At 43.3% G+C, this 12,462-nt stretch overlaps 1 protein-coding gene across 1 annotated transcript; it reads right to left on the minus strand.

Moving 5' to 3' along the window:
• Window positions 1-84: 84 nt before the first annotated feature.
• On the minus strand, window positions 85-12,014 carry evpla (envoplakin a). The gene is made up of 22 exons (XM_028404845.1): window positions 11,800-12,014; window positions 9,144-9,243; window positions 8,893-9,047; window positions 8,680-8,803; window positions 8,197-8,328; window positions 8,044-8,085; window positions 7,739-7,900; window positions 7,548-7,655; window positions 7,371-7,466; window positions 7,147-7,257; window positions 6,760-6,906; window positions 6,508-6,662; window positions 6,320-6,417; window positions 6,058-6,230; window positions 5,449-5,624; window positions 5,230-5,368; window positions 4,909-5,102; window positions 4,577-4,727; window positions 4,382-4,465; window positions 4,010-4,117; window positions 3,839-3,931; window positions 85-3,752 (listed from the first exon to the last, which is right to left on the minus strand). The coding sequence occupies exons 1-22, from the start codon at window positions 11,856-11,858 to the stop codon at window positions 369-371; spliced, it is 5,991 nt and encodes a 1,996-aa protein (XP_028260646.1). The 5' UTR covers window positions 11,859-12,014; the 3' UTR covers window positions 85-368.
• Window positions 12,015-12,462: the final 448 nt, after the last annotated feature.

Raw genomic sequence — 12,462 nt, forward strand, 5'->3', positions numbered from 1 at the left:
CATCAATTATAATTTAAATTTATTAATATTTTTTTCTTCATGAAGTATCAAACAAGATTGTGTTAAAAGTCAACAGTGTCAAGGATAGCCCATAGGTAATACAGAATCAAATCAAACAGCATTGCACCATGTCCCAGTATCCCTAATAATACAATAATATCAAAGATAAACTGAATTTAACATTTAACAATATAACATTTTTGGTAAACAAATGCAACTCAGCAGCAATCATTTTGGCTAGGCAGAAAGCTTTGCAGAAGAAGACATTTCCTGAGTCAAAATGTACATTGTAAATATTGTGTGGATTTAATATGGGTTTTCCATATCTTAAAGTACATTTTTAGCATGACTTCAAACAGTAAACATTTCTAAAATCTTCCATATCGAGAAGAGTAACCCGAATCTTTTGAGGAGGCAGGCAACATTGGTAGGCCTGACAACGGGTCTTTCTTACAGCGCTCCAGAGCTTGTTTGTAGTTAATCTTCTCCTGTGTGATCGGGTCGACAATATCCTTGACGTAGCTTCTGTCGGCCTGCAGCTCCCTCATCATCGTGCTGTCAATCATTTTGGCCCCAATGGCATCCAGGGTGCTTAGTCTGCGACCGGTCTTAGGATCAACCAGCCCTCCTGTGTGGTGCTGAGCCTCCATGTAGCGAAAGGCGGTGTCCTTTGGCATCCACCCTTTCTGAATAGCTTCACCCACAGACAGGCGCTCTTTGGTCACCGGGTCTTCCACTCCAGCGAAAGCTTTCTGTGCATTGAGCAGCCTTTGGAGTTGGCTGTCGTCAATGAGGCCTCTGGTCGCTGCCTTGTGAACAGTGTATCTCTCTTTGTTGCTGATGTCAATGATGCCACCTGTTGCTGCCTGAGCCTCCAGGAGCCTTTGGGCAGAAGTGGAGTCGATCAGTTTACGCATGGTGGCATTGCGTATTGTATAGCAGGTGTCAGTGTGTGTATCCATTATTCCAGCAACTGGTAAGATTTCTTTAGCTGTGGATAGGTCAGGTTGGACTGAGTTCACTGTTGTGCTGGACTTTGGGACGATTGAGTTGAACTGGGGCTGCTTCTTATTGTCACCCGCCACCAGCAGGGCAAACTCTGAGATGGGAAGCTTGCCTTGTTTGTACTGTTGCAGGTCATACTCTGTCAGCCTTCCTTTCTGCAGGGCATCTTTGATGGAGTACTGCTTTCCACTCTTACGATCTTGCAACACAGACGTCTCCCCATCAGGTCCCATGGACGTGATCTCCTCCCAGTCACACTCCAGCTCCTGGAGGTGAATGTACTGCTGACGATCAATCAGGCCCAGCAGGAAAGCATCATATGGAGACATGTCTTTGCCCGTGTCTGGATCCAAAATGGTGATTCTGGTGGAGACATTTGTCTCTTTGGTCCTTGTCTCTGCACTCTCCTCTTTCTGCAGGTTCAACAGAAGCTCACGAATGGTGCTGTCTCGCAGATGGATCTTGTCCTTTTCATCCAGGATGTCCCTCTCCAGGCGGTGGACATCAGACTCCATCTTAATGCTCTTCTGCCTGCTCATCTGTGTTCTTTCACTCATCAGTCGGCTTTGCTGCTGGAAGGACAGGCCGATGTCGTGTCTCCTGGCTTCAAGTGTTCTGAATTCTCGAGTGAGGTTGTCTTTCTCCCTCTGCAAGGAATCTTTGTTCAACGTGAGGGTCGTCTCTTCCCTCGAAGTGCTGGATTTTGTGCTTGACAGAAGGTTGATTTTATCATTGAGACGTCTAATTTCATCCTCCAGGTCCTGTCTGGCAAATTTATTCTGAGATACCTGCTCCCTCAGACGGTCCCTCTCAGCTTCAACAGCCTGGTCTTTCTCCACACGGACCACCTCTTTGTACACTGTCTTTTCAACAGACTTCTCCCTCTGCAGGATCTCAAGCTTTGCAGTGAGGTTACGAATGTCCCTCTCAAGACGCAGTATATCGTTGGTTTCCTTGTCCATGTCTAACCTTAAACCACTTATCATTCTCTCCAGTTTTGGGTCTCGCTCAACCTTCAGTACCTCTTCGACAACTATACTTTCCTCAACAGGGGGTGGAGCAGTTTCCAGCTGTACGATGCACAGTCTGATCTCTCTGAGTTCAGAGTCAGCTTGAATCTTCTTTTGGCGCTCATCACTCTCTCTGAGAATCCTCTCTTTCTCTTCCACCTTTGTTCGTAACTGCTGCAAATCCAGCTCCAGCTGACGGCGGGTCATTACTTCATCGTCTAGAGTCCTGCCGAGCCTCTCATGCTCGACCTCCTGCCGTGGGTCTTTCTGTAAACGCACCACTTCCTGCACAACCACTTTCTCCTCTGGTTTCTGTCTCTCCAGAAGGATATATTTGTTTTGCAGGTCAAACACCATCTCTTCAATGTTGCGCCGCAGCTTTGCCTCATCCCGTACGTCCCTTCTCAAGCGGTCAGCTTCTTTCTCCTGGAGCGGATCAGCCTCATACTTAATGACTTCTCTGGTGACAAGTTTGGTCTCTATCTTAGATCTTTCAGCCTTCCATTCATCTCTCTCTTTCCTGAGAAGCCTCACCTGTTCCTCAAGGGAGTTGTAGTTGATGTGTAATTGTGTCAACTGATCATTCAGCCTTTGAATCTCTCTCTCATTTTCAGGGCTCCTTTCCTCTTTAACCACCTCTCGAAGAACTTCCTTCAGCTCCACTTTGGGCTTCTCAGAACGAAGGATATTAAGATCAGCCGTGACCTGGGTGATCTCCCTCTCCGAATCTGAGCGCTGCTTACTGGAGTCCTGGATGTCCTTGCGGAGCCGCATTATCTCCAACTCTGTGTTCGGGTCTATCCTATAGATCTCATTGACAATTTCCTTCACCTCAACTCTTGGTTTCCAGTCCTGCACTTGTCTATAGCGGCTGTGGAGATCCATCACTTCTCTGGACAAAGAGTTGTTTTCCATCCTCTCCTCCTCCAGGTTTGTTTGAATCTTCTTTGACTCTGTGATAAGGTCAGGGTCTTGTTCAATCTTTTTGACTTCTTTAGTGATGATCTTAGGCTGGATGTTAGGAATCAGCCTCTCGAGTGCATTAATCTGGCTCCTTGTCTGGAAGATCTCATCAGTGAGGAGCTTGCTCTTGTTATTCTCGCCACTAATTTCTGTGTCCATTGTTCGTACTGCTCTCAACATCTCTGGGTCCTGTTCCACTTTCACCACTTCTTTCTTGACCACCCTCTCTTTGATGGGGGGCTTCATCTGCTGGAGAACTGTGACTTCTGTCTTCATCTGGATCTGTTCCCCATCTCTAACTCGAATTTCATCTTTGATCCTCGTAACTTCATCTCTCAGCTTCGCAGCATCTACATCTAGCTGTGGGTCCCTCTCAAACTCTGTCACCTCTCTTGTCACCAGTTTAGGTGTGGCATTTTTGAGCGTGTCCTCCAGCGTGGTGATTTTCTTGTTCAACACCTCAACCTCACTCTGAGTGGTGCTACGCCTCAGGGCTTCTTCATGCAGTTTGTTCTGCAGATCAGCCAAATCATTTTCCAGTTTTGGGTCACGGTAGTAATGCAGCACCTCCTTCTCCTCAATGCGCTCCACTCCTCTGCGACTCTTTAGTGACATCATCCTGTCCTTGAAGGTTCTCAGATTTGTCTCAGTGTGAGTGGTCCTGGCTCTCTCTTCCTCCAGCTCCTTCAACAGACTTTCTATCTGAAATGTGCTCTTTTGCTGGCTTTCAAGTGCCACTTGCTGCTGTGCTACCATTTGAACTTTCTCTTCATTCTGCCACATAAAAAGGAAATTAATAATATAAGGGTATGCCTGATTCATGTGTAAAAACAGTTATTATACATGGCATGTTTTCTTACATTTAAAAGAAGATTCTTAGCCAGACCCATCTGTTTTTGGACTTGCGTATTTTTGGCTGTTGCTTCAGTGTAACGGTTCACCACATTTTTCTCCTGTTAAAAAAAGGCCATCACATTTTAATATTTTTACACATGTAATTCATTTATCTTATGAAAAGCTAGAAAAGTTACCTCTTTCTGGACAGCATCAGAAAGTGTGAGCACATGAGGTTTCTTTGCAACAGTGGCGCCAGAATCCTCAAGTGTGCTGTTAAACTTGTCAATGTTGGTCTCGTAGTCCTGCACAGAAGTGAAGAATTTAACGTTTTTGTTTAGATTTATTTTTTATGGGAGTGGATTGGTTAAAATTATACAGATGCACAAGTTCCACAGTTACTGGTTTTTCAATCACTTTAATTACGTACGACAAACGTTTAGTGATGTTAGATCAAGGTTTTTATGAGGGGTTTTTAAGCAGTTTGAGAGCTTCTCTAAACTAAAATACAGATTTTTCTGTAACTTATATTTTAAAACAATGTTTATATGGTATAATAGAAGACTTACATTGAGTAGATCCTGCAGGTCTTGTGACAGGTCACTCACTCTGTCCACGTCATCTTGCTTCCGCTTCAGATCATCCATTATTCTCTACAATGAGAAATTAAATCATTATAATATCATCTCGATTTAATAGAGATGAGAGATTCACATTAATGTGGACGTTGATGGACGTGGATGTTGTCTTCATATGTATCTCACCTCCTGTGAGCTCTGCTTAGCATTGACCTGCGACAGATCGTTGCTGGATGTTATCTGGTTTGTCCCTAGGTTGTCCAGGAATGAGTTCAGGGATTTGCACGTACTCTGGAACTCCTGGTTCTTGGTTGCAGCTTCTTGTAAGACGATTTCTCTGGAAGGAGAAATATGATATTTAAAAGCTTATGTAATCAAAAGTACCTCAAGTTTTCCCATTTGTATTTAAGGGCAGCAGAGGAAAATGCTCTCTGGATTTTAACAAAAAAAAACAAGAATGAGAAAAAAAAGGCAAACACTAATTAAACTGAAGTGACAGATTAACATCTATCTCTCACCTCTCCTTCAGTTGGTTCGCCACGTTTGTGTATCGGGTCTGCAGGTCCTTCACCTCTGTTCTCTGGCGCTGGATATCAGGGCAGTACTCCTGGTAACTCTGCTGCAGAGAGCTGCACAGCTGTTCAGTCGTCTCCAGATTCTGACTCAGCTTCTTCACGTCATCCTGAGCAGCTGCCACTGACTTTTGCTGACTCTAAACACATCAAAGTGAGACGGCCAGTTTCAGTTGTGCAAAATGTCAGATTACAGTTGTGTAACAATTAAAGTTTGTCTGGCTGAGATGAGATTTTAAAGAAATGTAGGAGTGCAGATTTCCTCACCTGAATGTCCTCAGAGCGGGCTTGAATGGCATTTGGGCGGTCGGGGATTGGACCATCTTCACTCAGTTTCTTCTCAAACCCAGAGACAAGACCATCCACTTTCTTAATCTGACTCTCCAGGTTCAGAGATGCATTTGCTCTGGAAACAACAGAAAAGAGTTAGCAGACTGATAAAAACAGACGGAAACTATATCCTTTGTTTATAGCATTTACACTTACTTCTTTTTGTAGAGATCTGCAAGTGCAGCAAGGCTGTCGTACTTATTGTTGGCAGCACTGAGTTTAAGAGGCAATCCAGAAGAAGTACTACTGGGATCTTTAGACAGTAAGGGCTGCAGGTCACCCTGTGCTGCCAACTTCTGCTGCTCCAGGGCCTTCAATGTGTTTGCAGCTTTCTGTAAAGGTAAAGAGTAAATAGAACCAGTTCCTTATATCTATATATCATGTTAGTGGTGGCTACTGCAGATCAGAACAGCCTCTTAATGCAACGCATCTACTCTTCTCCTCTTTGCTCCTCACCTCTTTGCTGTCAGGCTTTATCAGTATGATAGTGTCTGCTCTGTTTATGTATCTGTGAGAATGGGTCTTTGTTGCTGTACTCAACTACTAACTTACCAATAATCTCACCTTTCACCTGTTTGTACATTACTGTATGTAGACAATGCATACATAACTCATGTTTTTATGAAGCTGTGGCAGCTGTATTTCTTTCCAAACATTGCCACATAGCAAACATTTTTCATACACATAAAGAATTGACAGGACGAAATTGTGTTAGATAAATCTTCTGCAGACTAAAATCCTCAGTATTTATTTCATTCATCTCACCTCTTGCTCCCTCAGCCTCTTGGCCAGATCTCCTGCTGGGTCTGTGCGGCTCAGGGGGGCTCGCAGGCGGCTCAGCATGCTCTCCTCAGCGTTGACCAGGTCGTTGTCCAGCTGGTCCAGCTGTTGAGCCAGTGCTGTCACTTTAGGGTCCAGAGGGGCAGATGACACTGGAACTGAATGAGGAAACAGAGAAGTTGATTCCCTGATTGATCTGATTGTGGCCTCAAAACTATGTTTAGTGATCAAAGGTTTAGACAGTGACCTGATTGTTGGGACCTGGAAATATCTGATTTGTGATTCTTCAGGGACTCTGCCAGAGCAGCTCTTCTTTTCCTAATGTCTGCTAGTTCACTCCCCAGACTAATGGACATAAATAAAAACAGTGTTACTGCTTTGCATTTCAAGATTTTTGGTGAACATACACCAAACACAGGATTGCTTCATACTTACAGGTCAACTTTATCAATGGCCTCCGGATCAGGTGGCGGGATCTGGAAGCAAACCGCTGGAAAGGTTTTTGTAGCTCCATTAGTGGACGTGATATCCCAGTTCTCGTTATGTGAATTTGACTTCAGGGTGAACTTCTCCCCTCTAGACAGAGAACCCTGGATGGTGGATAAATAAAATAATAAAATTATTGTACAGGAGTTCCGGATTTCATACAACACAAGTGACACAGAGTGTCAGAAATTTAAGCTCTACCGTGTCTGTTTCCCAGTCACACAGGGACTCCACTGTGATGGGTCTGCTGGTGGTGGTGCGGCGTAGTTTGAGAGGAGCGATAGTAGTGCTGCGTCTCCTCAGGTCGGCCAGCAGCTGGTCACAGTTCTGCAGAGCCTTCTCTTCCTCCTTTAGAGAAATACACACAGGAAGTGGGCTTTATTGTTGTATTAAATCTTTACAAAGATAGATATATCACATTAATAATTAGTTGTCTGGTTCTATCTTTAGGTTGGCCTGGTTGACAGCTGTCCAGAAAGCCTTAGGATATCTAGTTTAAAAGGTTACTTTATTCTAAAGCTGAATTCATTGCTGACTGCTGACTTGCAGTACTTTATTGTGTCTGTGTAATCACCGCTGTAAAACTACCTCAAGCTGCAGCAACATCTCTGAATTGCTCTTCTTGCCGACGGACTTTGTGTCCAGGCTGTTGTTGAGTTTGGTCAGTGTCTCAGACAGCTGCTCCGTGTCCATTTGGTACTGTAAATTAACAGAAAACAGTTGAATAATGAAAATGTTTGTATGCAGTCAAAAATGTATTTTGTGCATCTGTCCTCACACACACTTAACAAACTGACAAATATTCTGCTCACCTTTCTGAATTCCTCCACATTGTCTAGATGTGTCTCCTGACAGATGCAGAGATTAAGGAATTTCTGCCACTCATTCCGTACAGCATCTCTCTGGGCCTTGAAAGGTAACACAAAAAAGGTTAATCAATTAATATGACTGACAGAATGGAGATGATCTGCTTTGCTGTTGATATGTACTGTTATTGTGCTGCTGGCAGGGTGCTTCAGTTCGACAAGTCTGTCTCCTTCATCCTGGAGTTTGTTCACCTCGCTCTCGTGGGACAGCAAGCTGTTGTTCTTGAAGTTCTGATAGAGATCAAATCAAACTTATTAACAAACACCTCCATCACCTCACTGAACAGCCAGGCATGGCAGTTCTTAGTGCTGACCTCGTACTGCCTGCGGACGTCAGGTGGGTCCACCATGCGGTCGCTCCAGTCCTGCTTCTTGATCTTGCCCTGTTCGTCTCCCAGGAAGGCCAGCTCCTTGTTGCAGCCCTGCACATACTCGTACACGCTGTTCAGGTAGTGACGACGCCACTTGGAGTTATCCTGAGGAAAAAGTTAATAAACCAGATTAGATTAGTGAAAGTGTCAAATGAGGATAGTAATTAGGTGCACACTAAATGTTTACAGCAATTATGATTCATACATGTCTGTTGTCTTCATATTTACATGTCAACAAACCAACTCACCAGCAGGTTATTGTATTGTTTCTTCAGTGCAGTATAGTTCTCCTAAAGAACAAGATATGGACACACATTACAAGCTGCTTGAAACAACTTTGAAACAACAGGCAATGATTCTGTTAAGCGAACATCCTGCATGCGTTTTTATATTTTGTTTACCTTGCTTCCAGCAGAACTGACACACAGCTGTGAGTTGTAGGCTTCGATCTCTTTGTGCAGGATGTTGTGAGCAGCAAGCTGCTTCTCCAGGTCTGCCAAGGTGGGGCCATACTCCTCCACATTCACCTGTTTCTGAAGACACAAACACCAGGAAAAACGGTTACTGGTATGAAGAGGCCATCATGTCTGACAGGCTAAAGCAGTTCATTACCTGTGTTTGTTTAATGGGTTTGTTAAAGGGGAGTGAGCACTTGTAATGCATAGCTAAATATAATCAACATCTCTGAATACGTGTTGCAGAGGAGAGAAGACTGACTCATTCCGGCCCCATCGTGTATTGATAATTATAATTAGTAATTATATTAGTAATTCAGTGTGGGAGGCTTCACCATCAAGCAGGACTGACTCCACCTAAGTCCCAGTTAATCCAAACAAAGGCAAAGTGGTGGAGTGTACCTTTAACAATAACATTACTGAACTTACTTGCTTCTCATTAAAAACAGGCCCCCAGTCAATTCTGGGCATCAGCGACACATCATCAATCTGCTCGTAGATGTCTCGGTAGAAGGCGCAGTCCTTCAGCCAGCGCTCATGGAGCAGGATGACACTGAGGGCAGCAGAGACAGAAATTAAACCTTATGGTTAATATTTCTTCAGTATCAGACCTAATTAAATTAAACCTGATAATATACTTACTCGCCCTCTATCTCCTTGGCTTGTGGATGCATCAGCTTCTTGATTTTGTCAACGTCCAGAAAGAGATCCTGCAGCAGTCCCTCAGCCTCGCCCAGCTTCTCCGAGATCTCATTCTGATGCTTGAAGGGAAGCTCTTTCTTGTCGTTTTCGGCATCCTGCAAGAAGTAAACAACAAAGTAATGCAATGGTTTAAACAGTGATGGGGTGAAAGGTCATACGTGCATCAGCCTGTTTATCAGTGATCTGCTCACCACAGCCAGCAGCTCCTCAGATCGCAGAATGTCTTTCTCCACCTGGTCAGCATTCTTTTGCATCTGGGCGATCAGCAACGCCAAGCTGCTGGTCTGGGTCCTGCAGGGTGAGGGGAAGGGGTTAAAAAAGTCTCTCTGTATCTGAGGCTACTAAAGACAAAGTCAAACTGTTGAGAAAAATGCATGTTTACACAATGGATTATAAAAAGTGACTTTTTATTTGTTTGCTCTGTTTTTGTACACATGGTCTAAATGTCTAATGTCTCCATGTTGTCAAGTTTAATAACAAACTTCTTTTTTAATCTGGTAGTTTCTATATGCCACAGTTGTTAAATTACTTCCTTGTTTCTCTCTCTAATACAGTTTAACTCTGAGAAACATCTCCATCTGCAGCATCTAAAATCAGATTTACAGTTACAGTTTGTAGTTTTGGAATGACAACAAAACTCCACAGAAACACTGCAGATCATTCAAAAATCATTGTAGGAGGACATTTATTGCTATTGTATTGTTATTGTATTTTTCCCATGGTAAACATCATACTTAATGAAAAGGCTGCTGCTTTCTGACAGTGAAGACAAAGATGATGTCAGCGGGCACGGAACAGTGGACACATCCATGTTGAAGGTATACAGGTTGACATCTGAGCTGAGATTATAATGCTGACGTGTAAGAGAGCAAAAGTATGGTAAGCATGGCCCACATACCAGAGCTATCTCAGAGCTCAAAGGCAGTATGTCAGTGTCAGTGCTAAAGAGCACGAACAAGTGTTCAGCAAAAAAAGGAGGCATGCTCCCCTTCGGCCCAGCTCTCCTCCTCCCCTCTTCCTCTGAGTCACTGAGCCGCAAGCCGATCTGGTTTTCTGCAGTGACTCTCACAATGAACTCCCTATTCCTGCTCACTCAGCAGGAGAGACAGGTATGCACCGGGCACACGGGCATTACGCCTGTTTCTTCATAGTCTTAGTCAAAGAAATACTCCTTTCTAAATGACAAGAAACTGTGTGTGTAGGTATAATTTCTGCACTGCCACAGCTTCAGAGTATCAGAGTAAATAGCATATAATGCTGACACCTGTCATTTCTGTTTTACTGACTGTCTTTTGTTTTATTTAAATCATTATTTAAATTTGATCCATCGTAATTGCTTTCTACTCATTTCTTTCAGCTTACTGTTTTTTTTTTACTGTTATGTTCATTGAAAATCTGTCATCTGTGATGATCATTTGGAGTCTTCTTACTGCTTTTATTTCTTGGCTTTTTTGACAAATGGGTGAGCCGAGACCGGGACAAACTGCTATGGACAGAGCGTACAAACGCGAAATAGGCATTTTGAGAGAAATGATAAAAACTATATTAGGATAGCTAACAGCTATGGCCAATTTGACGTGAAAGCAAGGTAACTGGATAACCCACATAATTGTAAAGGGCTTGCCTGCATTTTTTTGGTTAGCCACAAGATCACAAGGCTTGTGGTTTAAAACAGTCCCTGATTAGATGAAGTATCAATATCTATATAAATTGTAAAAAAATTGTGCTCAAATTTCAAAGATGTTTGATCCGTAAGTGAACTACCCTGAATTATTGCCAACAGTGTTATGAAGAAGGCAGCATAAACAGACTGATGTCCTCACAACAACATTATTACACAGACACACACATCTGTCCACATTCCAGTTATTACTGAAAGTGAGGTGTGGTTAAACACTGCAGGTGTGAATCCAGTGTGGACTAAACTGTTATGGCTGATGCAGTGGTTATGTGGTGATGGCTGATCGGTCACTGAAGTCATTGGCTGGGTGTTTCATAGAGCGGAAACAATACAGCATGTGCCATGTCGCACCACTTGATGTACAGCTGTGAACCAACGCCCCACAGGCTGTACAGACAGTCCAGCCCGCATCGCTGCTCAGCAGACAACATGTCCATGACAGGTGCAAGGTGAAACCACTGTATGGTCACTGAAATCACGTCAGCGCTGTGACGTCTGAGAGGAACAAAAGTGAATTCACACCCCTTTGTTATCCGTCTCTTTGAGTGTCTAACAGAAAATTATATCAACTGTTACATTTGATTCAAAATATTTTGAAACATGCACATTTTTAACAAGCATAAAAAGACAGCTTGGTTAAATAGCCACTGTCTGAATATCTTCAATTTTCCCCTAAGCACCTAAAGTCGGGTTTTAGTTTCGGGGCCATTTTTTCCACAATTTAAAAAGAACTGCTTCTATCTCCTCTCTGTCCCTTCTACACACATTTCGTCCTGTTGTTTTAAAGGACACTGTTGCACCTCATGTTTACAATATAAATCTGACCTCAGGCTCTGTAAACTTTTACTATCACCTACCTGTGACATTAACGCATCTGCAGAAATTGAAATCAGTTAAAAATATATATAGATATATTTCCTCTGCAAACATTAAGCATTCAAATATATTTTTTTCTGCTCTGGTGTCACTGAAACAGAACCACAACACAGATTTAGACATAGAAAGAAACAGGACAGCAGCACGCACAAGAAACATGACACAGTTCTTGGCTCTGGAAAGAACAGTAGGAGGGGGGGAGCATGACCGAGATACAGTGTCGGCACACGCTAATACATTCATACATGCATTCATAAAATCCACTGGGAAAAAGTGAAAAATAAACTCACTTGTTGACCTTGCCCGAACCCTTGAGGGTCCCGTCCTTAGTGTCCTTTTTCTTAAACATGATGTAGGAGGAGGTCAAGCAGAGATCCACAGAAATCTCACCCTCTCTCTCTCGCTCTCTTACTCCTTCTTCGTTTAGGTCTTCCTCACCCTGTGGCTCCCACTTTGTCTCTCCTCTCCCTTTGGTTCTTCTAAAGCATGCACACACACTCTCACTCACACACTCATACCACAACAGTGTTAAACAGCAAGCAGCTCCTCCCAGACAGGTTAACAGGTGTGTCAACGCCCAGACATCCACCTCGTAGAGGAAGACCAGATCAACCTGTTCTCTCGTCACTCTCCCTTCCTCCCACCTTTGGCTCGGCCCTTCCTTTTTTTTTAACAGGGGGCCCTGACACTATCTCAGGTCTCTCACAGGTGACAGGGGGCCTTTTCATTAGGATGCATAATGTGTAAATCATGGAGGGACAATGGATTTCTGCAGGAAAAAGTGAAACCAAACAATTAAATAAATTAACTGCCAAATGTGACAATTAAAGGTGAACATGTTAAAAGAATTAATGTTCCCCTGATGGTGTCCTGCACATAACAGAACACAGTTGTTGGAAATCAGAAGCCCAGAATCAGAAGTGCACATAACATTGTGAATAAATAATAGTGAA

The sequence above is a fragment of the Parambassis ranga genome, chromosome 1, assembly GCF_900634625.1.
Source record: "Parambassis ranga chromosome 1, fParRan2.1, whole genome shotgun sequence".
Taxonomy (NCBI): Eukaryota; Metazoa; Chordata; class Actinopteri; family Ambassidae; genus Parambassis; species Parambassis ranga.